At 45.8% G+C, this 15742-nt stretch overlaps 1 protein-coding gene across 5 annotated transcripts in view; it reads right to left on the reverse strand.

Moving 5' to 3' along the window:
* Positions 1-15742, reverse strand: part of PRKAG2 (protein kinase AMP-activated non-catalytic subunit gamma 2) — a 216917-nt gene that overhangs the window by 39804 nt on the left and 161371 nt on the right. For 2 of the 5 annotated variants that reach the window (XM_050708643.1, XM_035554357.1), the window contains one exon: positions 10576-10648. In XM_050708643.1, the coding sequence (XP_050564600.1) occupies positions 10576-10648 (73 nt within the window). The other 3 variants (XM_050708644.1, XM_035554359.1, XM_035554358.1) reach the window with 3 other exon arrangements.

Genomic DNA, 15742 nt, shown 5'->3' on the forward strand with positions numbered 1-15742 from the left:
AGCTGCCTGAAACAATGCAAGACTGTTTTCAGCCCTCCTTGTGTATCATAGCACACTTCGAAATCCTGCACTGAATTTTGTTTCTCTTTTTTGGGGTTGAGAAGTCCTAGCAAACAGGCTGAGAAGTTAACGCTTTCTTTGTCCTGTTGCCCTCTGCTAGCAGGCTGCCTGAGCAAATAATTACGTGAGATTTGAGGCAGACAGAAAGCGACGAGCAGCTTAAGAAATCTCACATTCCAGAGCTAATCATAGTAACTCTGAAGTTTCTTGTCCAGGCAGGCACAGAAACTTATTTGTTTACATGCGAGAGCCGCGTTGTTTGGGGACTACCTGGGGAACTGGTAAACAATATGACAAGCCCAAGTGAGTACTTCTGAAACAGCCCACTATCACCGAGATCAACTGCTGGCCAAAGTTAAAGATTTGTACTTTGCCAAAAGCTGCTTCACTGTGGTTTTGTGAGTAAGGCAGCAGCTTCACCCTTCAACCTCACAGCGCTTCTAAGATTTTCACCACAATAAAGAAGAAATGGACCTGAAACATTTTCTAACAACATGTTCAAGTTCTTCCCTCGACAACAAGCACTGCAATTTTTCCCTAAACATCCCCAACAAAGATCTAATTTAAGATGTCGCCTGTCTGGAATGCAGACATGCTCTTCAAGATTGCGAGATGCAGGCCACAACCCAAGAAACCAAAAATGGTATTAAGGCTCTGAATATTACTATCGGGATCCATACGCTGGGGAGCTGCATTCAGGGAAGGTTCGAGGTCTGTGAGGGATGTAAGAAGGCAGCAGGCTGTATCCTGGGGAATATTACCTATACAGGAAGACTGGTAAAAATGGGAGCTTTTGCAGTTTCTTTAGAGCAAGCATAAATCCTACTACATACACACAGCCCACACACTTTAGAAGAGGAATACCCCTTTAAGTCTGTGCAGGGTTAGTTTAAGACCACACCGTAACAAGCAGCTTAACCAGAGCACTGTCCACAAGCCCAGCAGCTCCAAAATGAGTGCACGCATCTTCACCAGGCACAGCTACATCCTTATTGAACAGGGTAAGGATCTAATCTTTGTTAGCCTTCAGTGAGAGATCTCCTAATCTAATCTCAAGGCATAAAATGCTTTAAAGGAAGAAATAAATTTTTGGCTGAAGCCTAAGGACTTTGGACCGTGCTTGCTCGAGAAACAGTTTGGTCGGGCCTAATAAAATGTGTTGTAAGCATGCATTTCTCCACTCAAATTTTTAAACTGTTGGTCTCAAATACTGAGTAACTACCTACTGACAACATCTTAAAGCTTTTAATCACTCAGTATGCCACTGAAGAGACGTAACTAATGGCAGGTATTGCTTGGAGCCGCACAGAAACAGAACAGACAGGTGCTAACTGAAGCAGGTGAGATTCAACACACATCAGTACACATTCAGCATTTAGCTAAGTTCTCTGGAAGCTAGTTTAGAAGTTGTATTGATCCTTTCTCTGTATCCCATTAACTGCAACTTCACCCAAAGCTGATCCTTTTCCAACATCCAGGCAGAACAAAGTTGTATTTTTTATTTTTAAAAAGGAAAAAGAGTAGAGGAGTTCAAGGAAGGCCGTGGCAGAAGACAAACACGCAACTACAAGTGTAAAGCAAAGCAGGGCAAAGCATTCACCTTCTGTGTTATGGCATTCAGAGCCTTCTATTAACGGTGACCACACAACCCCTTTCACTGACCGATTGATTCCTCTCTGCTTGAAGCAACTCAAATCACCAAAAGTGTATCCTACAGACCTCGCTGCTATAGCAAATATGCTGAAATCAGAATACTGTTCAAAGGTTTCTACAGGAAGTGTCTGTATCTATTTGTTCTTGTGCCAGCGTTATTCTTCATTCAGCTCATTTTCCTCCTTGGTGTTTACCCCTTCCCACAGTCCTTAGAGGATATTTTCATACACACAGGGTTATCACGTCCCCTCGTGGCTCTCCTTTCACCATAGTAAATGATCAAAAGCCTTTCCAGTTGCTCCCTGTAACACAACTTCTATATTCTCTGGTGACATAAATGGCCCTTTTCTATGCCTTCCACAGTTTGCTCTCTCCTCCAGCACCTCAGGTATCTTCTTCCTCTGTGCCTCTGTGGCAGCATGAATTCACACTAAGTAGCCAAAGAATACCATGGGGGTACTGAATGCTGAAAGTTTGGTTCTGTTTCTGAAAATACGCAGTGTCTGAACTGAATAATCAGAGAACAGCAAAAGAGTCTGGGGGAAAAAAAAAAAAAAGAGAGAAAACATCTTGGAAAAAAAAAGCTTTGAAACTTCTCTGTCAGAAACAAAACTATGAATCTGCAGCATAAGAATGCTGGTTTTAGACAAAATTTAGGAGTGCCATCTAATTTCTGCCACAGTTAAACTTGACAACGTTGACTCAATAGAACTCTTCATCAAGCTGGTTTATGTAAAACAGCAAAATCCATATGAAGTTCAGCACAGGAGGAAGGCATCTAGAAGACAAGTTAGATTTACTCAAATAGTCTTCAAAGCTCCTGTGAAAATATCCGCACGTTCAGAAACATGCTAGACACTGGTGACTAAGAAGGATGAGGTTATCTCAGCTTTGCAAAGCTCTGCCTTGATGCCAAACTAGGTATCTAAACATCTACTCCAGCTCTGCATAGTTATGTTTGTATCTGTATTGAATTGATTTGGTGATACCTCAATACTAGACACTGGTGTAACACTCCATGGAAGGATTTTCCCCCAACCTCCTTGGCTTTGCCTTTGTCAGTCCTCCCTGCTCGCAGAGCCACAGTAAAGCTCACCACAGCACGCACCCAAAGGCGACCAGTCCCAGTATGGACAGGAGTGTTTTGTTTCAAGGGCAAGAAGCGTTAAGAAAAACTGGTACTGTCAACTGTGCTTCCATGGGAAATGCTGCATTCCCTAAAACGTTTGGGACTTAACCACTCCCCTCCTCCTCGCAACGCTAGTCCAGTTTTAAATGCTGGAAGCCAAAACATTCAAGTAAGTAGTCACCGTAGGCAGCTTAAGTGCCCTGCAAAGAGCAAGGTCCTAACCTAACAAAAGCAGTGCTGTTGTAGGTGACCTCACAGGAAGGCCCCACAGACAAAGCCTTCTGCTCATCCAGCCTCGAGTTATCCAGGAGGCAGCCTGCTTCACGAGGAGCCCTATCTTAAAGGACAGTCACATCTGCTGCAAGCTATTAGGAGCGGAAGCATCTCTCGTGATTATCTAGCAACAACCGGATCGAGCCAACTTCGGCAAGTACTCCGCTGTCACCCTTATCACTGCCACCACCACCACATTATTTCACCCCTGCCTCATCCCTGGCGTGGTGTACCAGGGTGTACCAGACAGAATCCTTCAGACCTCCATCAGGATGTTGCTCAGTGAAGAAGCCACGCTGCTCAAACACGGGGCTTGCTCACCAGAGTGGTCACAGGCGAGTGGCAGCATCATGTGGTCAGCTGTGGGGCAGCACTGACACTGTCACATCTGTCACTTCTGTCACTACTGGAGCACACGTCTCCGCAAGCTCAGCATCTTCCGATCAACACATGAAGCGGTTCTCGGGACATTTGGAAGTTGGGATGATGTTACCCAGAGCCTCTGACCTTACGTCAAGCAGTTGCTAACCCATAATGGCTTTCACTAGGAGGATTATAAAGCCACAGAATCATCTGAGTAGGAAAAGACCTCAAAGATCATCAAGTCCAACCCTTACCTAGCTGTGCCAAGCCTACCACTAACCCATGTCCCAGAGCACCACAGCTGCATGTCTTTTAAATACCTCCAGGGACGGTGACTCAACCACTTCCCCAGGCAGCCCATTCCAATGACTCACAGCCTTTCCAGTCAAGAATTTTTTCCAAATATCCAACCTAAACCTCCCCAGCACATCTTGAGGCCACTTCCTCTTGTCCTGTTGCTTGGGAGAAGAGAGCAACTCCCACCTCAGTACAACCTCCTTTCAGGTAGCTGTAGAGAGCAATGAGGTCTCCCCTGAGCCTCCTCTTCTCCAGACCAAACACCCCCAGTGCCCTCAGCCGCTCCTCACAGGACTTGTGCTCCAGGCCCTTCACCAGCTTCGTAGCCCTGCTCTGGACATGCTGCACGGCCTCGATGGCCTTCTTGTAGTGAGGGGCCCAAAGCCGAACGCAGCACTTGCATTCATAAAGATGTTAAAGGAACCCAGCCCTGGTACTGAGCCCTGGGGGACGTCCCTAGCGACTGACCTCCAGCTGGATTTAACTCCATTCACCACAACTCTCTGGCCCCAGCCAGTTTCAGTTTCTCCAAAAGAATGCTGTGGGAAAGTGCGAAGAGCTTTACTAAAGTCTAGGTAGACATTGTGTTTGCAGATCATGCAGGTGCAATACTACTAGGACACAAATCAGCTCCAACACGTCCTCAAACGGTCTGCTTTCAGTCGCTTGCAATTCTGCCAGTGGTTACATGGACTCACCTCTGCCATCACAGACATTTTTCCTATGTTTCCCGCCCCCCCCGCCCCGGACATCTCAGCCAGAATGCTTCCACTCTTTCCAGAAACGGGTTTGGGGAAGCGTTTTGACAAAATTCAAATTTTATAGAAGTTTTTCCATCTGGAAGCTCCTCCAACCCAAAGACCTAAAGCAGACATTTTTAGAGCTCACCCTATGTAACAGGGCTGTATCTTTTACTTTGGCAAACGATCTTCAGGACAGTAACAACGCTTGAGAAGTTTGTTTCCTGAAAGATGACTTGCTCTGGGTGCCTTAGCTGCTGTCAACTGGTTATTTCCTAGTCAAGATCAAGTAGGGCTTTCCTCACTTTAAGAGGAAGAACTGCATCTTTTGTAGGAGCAGGAAGAGTTAGGACTGGTTGGAGACAGTGAGCACCGGGCTTCCAGAAAGAACCCAATGCAGTACTTGCACAAGGTAAGAGACCAGCGTGCAGACTGCATGAACAACCTAAGACAGAACTGCCAAAAGTATGTTTTATGCTGTTCAAGGAAGGCTTTGTACTTGCACTGACCTGTAATTTCATACATAACGTCCATCCTTCAGCTTTGAAGAGGGAAAACGCCATGAGAAAACTTGTATAATGTTCCTAAATAGCAAAGTGGCAGACAAGGGACATGAGGTTGCCCAGGACAGCAGGGCACTCGATCATAACTTTTTGCATGCAGTAATAAAGCTGAAATTTGAATACCCCAGAGAAGTAATTCTTGTGGGAAGTTCATGGTACCCTTGGTATTCTTAGCTGTAAAACGACAGAAAAATAGAAGTTGAGTAAATTCGGTGGGAGCAGTTGTTGACTGTAGTTTTGGGTGCAAGTATTCAGTCTGACTTCAAATGTACCCAGGGGGAAAAAGGCACCATGGAACAGGATTTTTGTTCCTAATGTGCTATTATGCCTCAAATATTACACCACAAATGAACTGTAAGGCAGAGAGAGAAACGAATCCTGACCTACAACTACACAAAGTCCATTAATGCCAGTTATCTCCGTGTAACAACTCTTGCTACGTACATTTAGGGTTCCAATTGGCTGAGGAAAGGCCACGCAAAGCACCCCCTATCATCATCACCGCACACCCTGATATCTCAGAGCACACCTCATGGTCAAAATACCATTTCTCAACAGCTTGAGCAACCACCTTATTAACATCAGAAACAAACTGCAGTTGTAAAAGAAAGCCTTATCTTTCATATTGCTAAAGAAATACTAAACACAGTGGGGTTAGGAAATATTAAAGGATTCTTTCATAACCCGAACGCTTGATCCTTCAGCCTTGCGTTCTGCAACAAAACCTGGCATGCACATGAACGTGCATTTTCTTGGTAACTTGCAGCTATTTTTGGCCTCAGAGCGCCATTTGTTTTCGTACCTTGATTCGGATATTCATGTGGCAGCGGGAGGCTGGCAGAAAGGAGGAGCTCAGTAAGAAACCACTTCCCAGAAAATCCACGGAGCGCAGAAGGAATGACTCCAGACACAACAGTTAGTCAAAAGGGGATGCAATTACTGCTCAAAGTCTATTTCAAGAGACGGCCAGAAACAAGGGTACGACACAGGAGAAGAAGAAAGCGAGATGCAGGCCAGAGCACCACCGTGAGAGATTCCACTCCCATACAAACTGTTTATCAAATAACTGCCTAAGTGCTACTTTGTGCAACAATCCATGGCAGGAGGGCGTTCGAGAGCCAGCGCATCAGCCCCGTGACCCCAGTGCTATGCTGCTGCCTGCCGTCTGCAGAACTCTTCCCAGACTAGGAATTGAGCACAGATACACAAGAACCATGCAATTATCTCCTGTCCGCAGAAAATGCCTCGCGAAGACTCCCGGACGCCAGAACAGTTAGCAGATGCCAGAAAACAAGCGGTTAAGCTTTGCCGCATCAGTAGCTACCAGGAGAAGCGCAAGGAGAACGTGGAGGAGGGCAAAGCCTGGGGAGCACCCCGCTGGAGAGCAGCTTGGCAGAAAAGGGGCTGGTGTCCTGCTGAGCACCAAGTGGGGCACAACCAGCAGCAGGCCTTTGCCATCAGGAAGGCTAACAGTGCCCTGGGCTGCACTGGGCAAAGCGTAGCAGGTCATGGGAGGTGATCTTCCCCTCTGCTCAGCACTGGTAAAGCCACAACTTGAATATTGTCCAGGTCTGGGCCCCCCCGGTGCAAGAGAGACCTCGACATGCTGGAGAGAGTTGAATGAAGAGCCATGAAGATGATAAAGGGACTGAAGCGTCACTTCCGTTAGGACGTCAGCCCAGAGGAGGCTCAGGGGAATCCTATCGATGTATACAACGACCTAAAAGGAGTGTCCAGAGAGGACGGAGCCAGGCTCTTTGCAGCTGCGCCCAGTGCCAGGACAGGAGGCCGTGGGCACGAACTGGAACACAGGAGGTTCCTTCTGAACATCCAGAAACTTATCTTAGTGACAGCCCTGGCCCAGGCTGCCCGGAGGCTGTGGGGTCTCCTCCTTGGAGAGCTCCAAAAGCCGCCTGGCCATGGGCCTGGGCACCCTGCTCGGGGTGGCCCTGCTGGGGCAGGGGCTGGGCCCGAGGGACCCCGAGGTGTCACCAGGCTGCGGAACAACTTCATTGCCCAAGCTGAGTGAATAGAAGAGGTTGACATGGATTTGAGCCAACACTGCAACAAAGCTAGCTTCCAAAAAACATGCTAAAGCTGTACCAATGGAATCAATACCACTGACAGGTACACATTTGCTTCTCTAACCCAGCTTTCACTCGCACAGCATAGGTAACTGCTGTAACACAACTGTTTCTGAAATTCCAGCTTAACAACTTACACTTTGCTTTCATTTGTTAACTAAAGCCCTTTTTCTTTCCATATTAGACCTTCACAACAATCTCTTCTTGCTTTTCCACATTCATCTTATTCCCCATAAAATACAACCCTGAAGTACTCCTGACATTGATCAGAAGTAAAAACAACCCTAATATAAAACATGACTGCGTAAACACTAGTACAGAACAAGCAAAGCCACAATACATATAAAGAAAAAAAAGTTGATAGTCTACCTACAGACTTGTGAGAGGTCTCTCAGCACTAATTTCAGGCTACAATGAGGAATTCCACACCCGCCAACAGATAACCTTCATTCGTTTTGAGAAGACACAGGTAGGTCAGCCCCATCCAAGGAATACTGAGCAAGATGAGTTCAGAGTCTTACATTAATAACGTTTTAACTGGAGGATTATTCTGTTTGAACAGAAAAGATACTCTGAACTTTTTACAATAGCGTTTTTCCTTTTCTGATCCGACTACTGTTGGGGAAAAAGCCCTTTAAGGAGTCCTAAATCAAACCAGTACCCATTGGCCTACCCAGTCTTTCTCCTCTGTGCACACGATCAGCCTACAGCCTGTCCTACCTCAGCTGTAGCGCATCTGGTGCTGTTAAACACCACCTCACCGCAACCTGCTCTTCTTCATCACTTGAGAGCAGTATTACTAAGCCAACGCTAGGAAGAACAAGTGATCAACCCCTAAGAAGTTTCACTGACCCCAGAGAATCCGGCCAGATCTATTAAGCAGACAGGCTTTCAACCAAGAAGACTAGCATTCCTTTCTGGTACAGGAACGTCATGTGTAGTACTGCCCACGTTAATTACGTACAAAGTGTTCAGAGGGGAAGAAATCCCCCTTGAGTTGACAGTACCATTTTATTGAGAAGTAATCTCACCAGGCCAGACTCTGCATATTTCCTTACATTACTACTTAGACTATAAATCTTTCTCGTACTGCCTTTTCCAATGTAACTCTCTTAATTAGAATCCAAATTAAATGAATGCCTTCTGTGCTTTCGCATTCTCATTTGTGTAACCTTTGAGGAGAATGACAAGCAGGAATCCATTTCAGCATACTGGATGGTGTTCAGGGAACACACTGAGCCTCATTTTCCAGCCTTTTTTATTAACCCGTTTCAAGAGAACTGCAGCATAATTTGACAAACAAGACAATTATCAACTGTTGATGGATATAGAAACTCAAAAGCTAGCAAGAAATACTCAAAATTAGAGGCGGTCAGAAAAGTAGTTCCAAAACAAGTTTCAAATTTCTTATTTACCTTCCAATTTTGGTATTGTTGGAGTGAGTTCACTTGGAGCTTGACAAAAGATCATCAGTTAAATTACGGCTGCATCCACCTAATTAAATCTTACTAAAATGTTAAGGAAGCTTCTCAACTTCCGCGTACTAACTACTTGCCATCCAACAAAAATATTATCACCATCAGATGTCATTTTACTCCCCCACCCCCAATATTAGCAGAAACTACAGCAACTAGTGCAAAAATTTAGGTCATAGAACACGTACCGCAACTAAGCTGCCGCATTTCCGTCTGCGTCTCAATTTTCTATCAATTTCCTTCTACAGGCATCCCGGACAGTAAGTTCTGTTCCGATAATCACACCCCATTTCACTTGCACCTTACCCTCTGAATACAGCAATCCACACCCTTCCCACTCTGCTATAAAATTAGGTATAAAACCAGGTATTCATTCAATCTGGAAAGCGAGCTAGATGACAGCTTCCTTTCAAAGTTTACATACCAATTTAAACTGGTCACACATTTGCTATTAGGCAATGTCTTTTGACAGATGCCTGAACAGCTCTCACCCACCCAGCTCAAGTACCTACCCACAAAGCCTTAGTTTTGGCGTTAAACGAGTTGAGAAACAAAGCAAATCTGAAGTTTGAAAACCTGAGTTCTGTAGAAAGCTGCTGGTTACCTTACTGCGATGTTTTTACGAGCCATACAGACATTCAGCCTACTCAGGTGTCTTACACCAACATAAAGTAAGAAAAGTGTTATAAAACTGAGTTTATTTTTTTTAAACCTGATATCCCTTTCAGATATCTAAGCTTTAGTGTTTATAGCAGCTCTTATGATGATTTAACTGTTAGTGAGTCAGCAGCTTTTAGGATCTATCTAGTAGTAGCAGCTAGATTTTTGTAGAAAAAAAAAAAAACGTGAAACAGTAACCAGTAAATTTAATTCTTAATAAGCACAAAATGAAAGCCTGACTAAAACTAGTTAATCAGTTTGAGAAGAAATCTAGAAGTTCGCAACAAATCCCTTGCATCAAATATTTATATTTCATTATGTTTACAACTCAAAGGCACAAGTGTTTCATGAGAAATCAGACTCTGTACGGGCTCCTAAAAGAGCTCGAAGAATCCAATTGTCAAGAGCTTCCTTTTCTCACACACAGGAAGCTTAAAATAAAAGGTGTTACTTTTCCAGTCCAGCCCCACAGCTGCAAAAAGCACACTGCTAACCAAGAAGGTGCCTTATTAGCATACCAGCTTAGATACTTATTTTCACAGAATGACTCAGCCTACTATTTCCAATTTTTCCTTAAATATTTGTCCTACATTTTACAATAGCAGCCACCAACTACGGAAAAACCCAGCTCGTGAAGTTTGAGGCACTTCACAACACCAAGCACGCAGATTAGCAGCACGTCCACTGATCTAATCCTTTCTGAAAAGCTCAAGATATTCAATACGGATCTTTTTTGGGGCAAGTGAATGCTTTGGTCAAGTCTGTGAAAATATTAGGGATTCTCCACGGTAATTTTGTGCTTGCAAGATAGAGAAACTCCTGGCGAGTTTCTCTGTCAGGCACAGCCCTCTGTTAAGCCACAGCTCCTAATAAAACAGCGAGGAACAAGGCAGGGGAGCTGCCACACGAGGAAAACCCAGATCACAGGCGCAGGCAGAGCCCTGAGGAGCAGGAGCCGCAGCTCGCAAGCCTCCCAGCTCTGCTCGCACCTAGCTCTCCGCGCCTATATTTGGTATCACAGGCGCTTTAGAGGAGAAAGAGGGCTTGAAAGGCGGCCGGGGACGCCCCGCGGGCTGCCTCCCCTCAGCCTGCCGCCCCTACCAGCGGCCCTGCGGCTGCAAAGCGCGCCCGGGGCCTCTGAGGGAGCCCCCTCAGGAGGCAGCGGCCGGGACAAAAGGCGCGGGGCTGGGGCTGGCTCCTCAGCGGGGCTGCCCCTTTCCCTCCCCTTCCCCCATTCTTTTTTTTTTTTTTAATAATTTTAATATATTTTTTTTTTACCTTCATCTTCGAGCTCCAGTTTCTCCAGCATCCCTTCGGAGGCGGCCGGGAGCTGAGAGGGAGCCGGAGCCGCCTGCGGGAGGGAAGAGAGGAGAAGGAGATGAGCATCCAGCCGCCGACTCACCGGCCCCGGGGCGGCATCGGAGCAGCCGGCCGGGGGGAATAGGAGGAGGAGGAGGCGGCGCTGAGGGGAAGGCAGGCGGCTGCTGAGGGGAGCACCGGCAGCTCCAGGGCAGCCCCCTCGGCTCCCTCACCCGCTCCCCGCCGCCTCTTACACACAGCGAGAGGGGAGGAACCGCGGCTCGCCCTTCCTCCCCCTTCTCCTCGGCGGCGCCCGGCCCATTAACCCTACGCCCCCCGCGGCTCCCCGCACCCGCTCCTCACGGAGCCGCCGCCCGGCCCCGGCGCGCAGCGAGCGGCCGGGGGCGGCCCCGCCGAGCACTCAGAGCCCGGGCGCCCTCTCGCTGGGCGCCGCTTGGCCGCCGCCGCACCTCGCCGCCTCCTCGCTCCTTCCCCCCTCCCCCCCCCGGTGGAGGGATTGGTACGTTCCGGTTTGCTGCAGTCGAGGCCGTCGGGCAGCGGCGGGAGGGGAGGGAAGATACCACTTCCACGAAAAAAGGGGAGGAGGGGAGAGAGGGGGGTTGTTGTTTGAAGGAGCTGCCCCAAAAGCTCTGCCGAGCCGATCGGCTTCCTCAGTGTATTCCCAAGCGCGGGTTCTCGCCTGGCTTCGTTGGGCCAGGGCGGTGCAGGAGGGGATAGAAGGGAGGAAAGCCCTCCGATCCCCCCCCGCCAGACGGAGCTGGTACGGTCCCGCGCGTCCACCTGCAAGGCAGCGGCGGGGAAGCCGGCGGTTCCACTGCTCAGCCGGGGGGGGGGCGTCCGGAGGGCTTCCCCGGGGCACTCCCGCTGCGCGAGCGGAGGCGCTCGTTTCCACTGAAAAGTTCCATTTTTTAGAAGTTACAATTCCAGATTAGCCCGAATTTCAGCGTCCTCCACGTCAATCGCACACCTCGGGGAAAGCCGGTCGCTAACCCCCGGAGCCCGGCGCCGGGGCGGTGCGCGCTCCCCTCACAGCCCTCTGAGGGGGCGGGGGACGGGTTGGGAGCCTGCTGCGGGTCAGCCCAGCCCGATCGTACTTTAAAATCCCTCTTATAACCAAATATTCGAACTAGATTCATCAGATGTAACTTAAATTGATTTAGACAGATGTGGTGAGCTAAACCTCGGCTGTCCTGCCTGCACTGAGGGGATCCCCAGTGGCTGTTGGGAGGCTCAGGCACGGGTGCTGGTGAGGGAGGTAAGGAGATTATTGCTTTGGCGCTGGTAACAAGTCTTGTGGCAGGCAGAAACGTGTGTGGTGCTCCAAAGGGGTCACAGGAGCTATTGGGGAATATTTAAAATGTGGTGGTCTTCAAGGAGAGCCTCAAACTTCAACGGTTCAGCAAGTCTTCAAGGAGGGGAGAAGAGCAGATCTAGGGTAGCACAGCAATGTGCATACATCAGCAAAGTACACGAGTCAGAATTAAAGCTGTGATGGGAGGAGAGAACCAAAAATTATTGGAAAACAGAAACCTGCCTCTTCATCACTTAATTCCAGAGAAGCTTCAAGTAAGGTAACTACACTCAGCTTACATCCCCCAAGCTGCCTCTTTCTGCGGATGCTTTTAGGGATAGACAAGGATGTTGACAATATCCAATTCTTCTTTACCATAGTGATCCCTTGGAAATAAAATCCTAAAATATTTCACACCTAGTTGCGTTTTTTAAAAGACTAGTAGGATTTCAATAAATTTTCTAACTGACCAGCCACAAGATGTCAAGGAAATTCGTATTAACTTAATGCATTTTTAGTCTACTAATTAAAATGCTTTGGAAGCTTCTAATTATCTCTGAGAGCTATTTTTAAAAGCTCTGAATACTTTATCTTCTATGTCACGTGCCTTGATATTGATCAGTTTTTACCTACTTTGCTAAACAAAAGAGAAGAATAAGGTGACATGTCTGGCAATAACTGCCATGATTTTGTTTCTTTTTTAAAAACAATATGTATTTACTCCACATAAGAATCTCCTAAGGAAGGACATGAGGAAATACAACTCCAAGGTTGTTTGTAGGTGGAAGTAACACTGAATCTTCAAAGGTGTGCATTGCATTTCACCTGCTATGAAACACAGATATGTTTATAGTAAGCCAGGTAATTTAATGCAATGAGCTGCACTGCATTGTGAACCTCAGAGCTTAATGCAAGATCGGGGTTTTACAGTTGCAGAAACTACACCCAGATGACGAGTATTATGAGAAAGTCAAGATAGTATAAAGATAGGAATGTAATATAGAACAGAGATTTGTAATGTAAACTTTATAGCTATGCTGTAACATCTATACTGTTCAAAAAAAATAAAAACGACAAAGGAAATTGAGAAGTAAAGGCTGAACTCCATCCCCCATTCTGCCTGCGGTCTCACAATTTGTTTAAGCCTATCTTAGAACACGCTACTGATCAGAGCGTTCATTTTGCTCCTCACTTTGCATTCTAGCTCTTTTTGTGCTTGTAGGCAACACGGTGAGTCAGAACAGGAAACAGATGCAGCTGAAAATCAAACGGACCAAAAGAAAAGATTGTTTTTTTCATCCAGATCAGTTCCTGATCCAACTCACTGTGCACTTGTACAGCCAGCACTGCACGAGAAATGGCAAGGGCAAGAGTGACAGTGGGACCATACCTTCTGGAAACAGCCCACACTTAAGTTCACTTAAATTAAAGGTGAAAACATTCGTGTTCATTGTGAACTACTATGGCAGTATACAAATTAGCAGATATTTTCAGCAGTCTTAGGTATTACCTCTCTCTACAAACTCTGCCTGCTGGTTTACAGAAAGATTACTGGTTAAAGACAGGAAAAATCTGTCTTTCAAAGGAGCTGTAATTCATACCAAGACAGTATTATATACTGTAACATTCCAATATCTGTTTATTGCAACTCTTTGTTCTACTGCCACAAGAGGTTTGTATTAACTATATCCTAGAGATTTGTCTAGATTAGGATTTAAATGTTTGGGCAGACATCAGAATGTATCAGGTAATTCATTTCAACTGTTTGAGTTGAGCATATACTTCATGAACTAAATATTAATGAGCAAAATAAATTTTAAATATAAAAGCTTAGAAGGAAAATATATATAAAATCAAAACTGTCTGAATACATTTTTTCTTTGCCAGGTTTCAGTTCAGTTTTTACAGGGGCATTACTTAAGCCAAAAACCCAAGGACCTACGATGTAACGCTGATAGGGGAGCTTAATACAGCAGTGTCAGCAATCTTTGTAGAAGCAAAGTAAAACAAATAACTCAAGGTTGGTACAACAGCAAAAGTCATAAAAAGGTGGATGTAAACAAAAGAGGTTTAAGGACTCCTGGGAAGGCTAGGATGTAAATTTTAATAGATAACTCCTTACTTTGTCTTTGATTGTTTTCTTTGGTTTTCTAGGGTAAAGAGAGTTAATAATACTGTGTAGAAGTAAAATCAGTCATGTAAATTAAATATGCACTTATAATGAATATAGTAAAACACATCTGATTATCTAGATGTCCTTTTAGTCCTGTGTCCTGATGAAGGAATTCCTTTATTTTCATAAGGACATTCTAAATATTTAAATTACATCATTAACATCAACAGAAAACTATTTTTGATGTAGTTTCCTGCCAGTTTGCCTCCCTGAATTGGTAGGAATGCACCTACTGGGATAGAGGTCTATCGGTGGCAGTCATCAGATCAGACCAGCTATATCAGATGAAGGAGATTCATCTCACCTGAGCTTGGACACCTACTGTGTAGCTTTTTGTACTGAATGAGTTAACCTAGGCTGCTGCTTCTACCACCAGTGGAGAAACAGACATTTCTAGAACGTCATTCACATGACCTATTTTAGATGAGTACTTACGATAAAATGATTTGTGTGCTGGACTCCAGTCGCTGTACTGCCTAGATCTCCAAATTGATTAGGCTCGTTCTACTTAGAATATCTATCTGTAAGGGAAGGTGGGCAGAGAAAAAATAAACTAGAGGAGAAACTATAAACTAGTCAATGTAACTTCGATTCCGAGACGGATAAGAGGTAAAAATACCCCCATTTTAAGTAGCTAGAGGAAAGGAAGATCACCGGTAACAGCCAACACAACCACTCTCAGTCACTTTAATAACAGGTTAGAAGTCTTGTGGTAGGCAGATGCTGCATGAGTTAACAGGACTTTTGACACTATCTTGCACGCCACTTTCCTAAGCAAGCCAGATAGTCTAGATGAAACTACTGCTAAAGGTCAGAACCATACTCACAAGGAAGGTAGTAACGTTTTTTTATCTAACTGGAAGGGTTTAAGAGAGGATTCCACAGTGGTCTGTATTCTGCCTAATATAATTCACCGTTTTCACTGGGGACCTGATGAAGGGATAATGAATATATGCTTTCAGCAGTCATGCAAAGAAATGACCAGAGAATGAAACTAAATGTGAGACAGCACAAATTCTTGGAAAAAAAAACATCACACTGTCTACAAAAGTGTTACAGATAAGACATGGAAAGTCTGTTCTACACATCTGCTGGTTAGTTGCCAGCTGGGATATTGGATTTGGTTTGGGGCATTGAACTCAAGAATCCAAAGAACTCTAGAGTCTGAAGAAAAGCAACAATGATCGTCTAGGAGTAGAGAAGACATGGCCTCTAAAAAAAGACTTAACCTCCCCAAAAGAAGAGGACTGAAGGAAACTAAAGCCATAGGTTCCAAATGTAACATGTTTTTGCAAGAAGGAAAGTGATAAACTATCTTCTGGGTCCCTGGGTTATGGAATAAGAAGTTACTTACTTAGCCATTAGCAAGGAAGTCTTTGGTTGGAATTTGGGAGAACTTTCTGAATATAACGGCATCCTGGCTTGTATCGGGAATAGTGCAGCCAGCAGGACCAGGGAGGTGATTGTCCCCCTGCACTCAGCTTTGGTGAGGCCGCACCTCGAGTACTGTGTTCAGTTTTGGGCCCCTCACTACAAGAAGGCCATCGAGGCCGTGCAGCATGTCCAGAGCAGGGCTACGAAGCTGGTGAAGGGCCTGGAGCACAAGTCCTGTGAGGAGCGGCTGAGGGCACTGGGGGTGTTTAGTCTGGAGAAGAGGAGGC

This window comes from Cygnus atratus, chromosome 2 (genome assembly GCF_013377495.2).
Source record: "Cygnus atratus isolate AKBS03 ecotype Queensland, Australia chromosome 2, CAtr_DNAZoo_HiC_assembly, whole genome shotgun sequence".
NCBI lineage: Eukaryota > Metazoa > Chordata > Aves > Anseriformes > Anatidae > Cygnus > Cygnus atratus.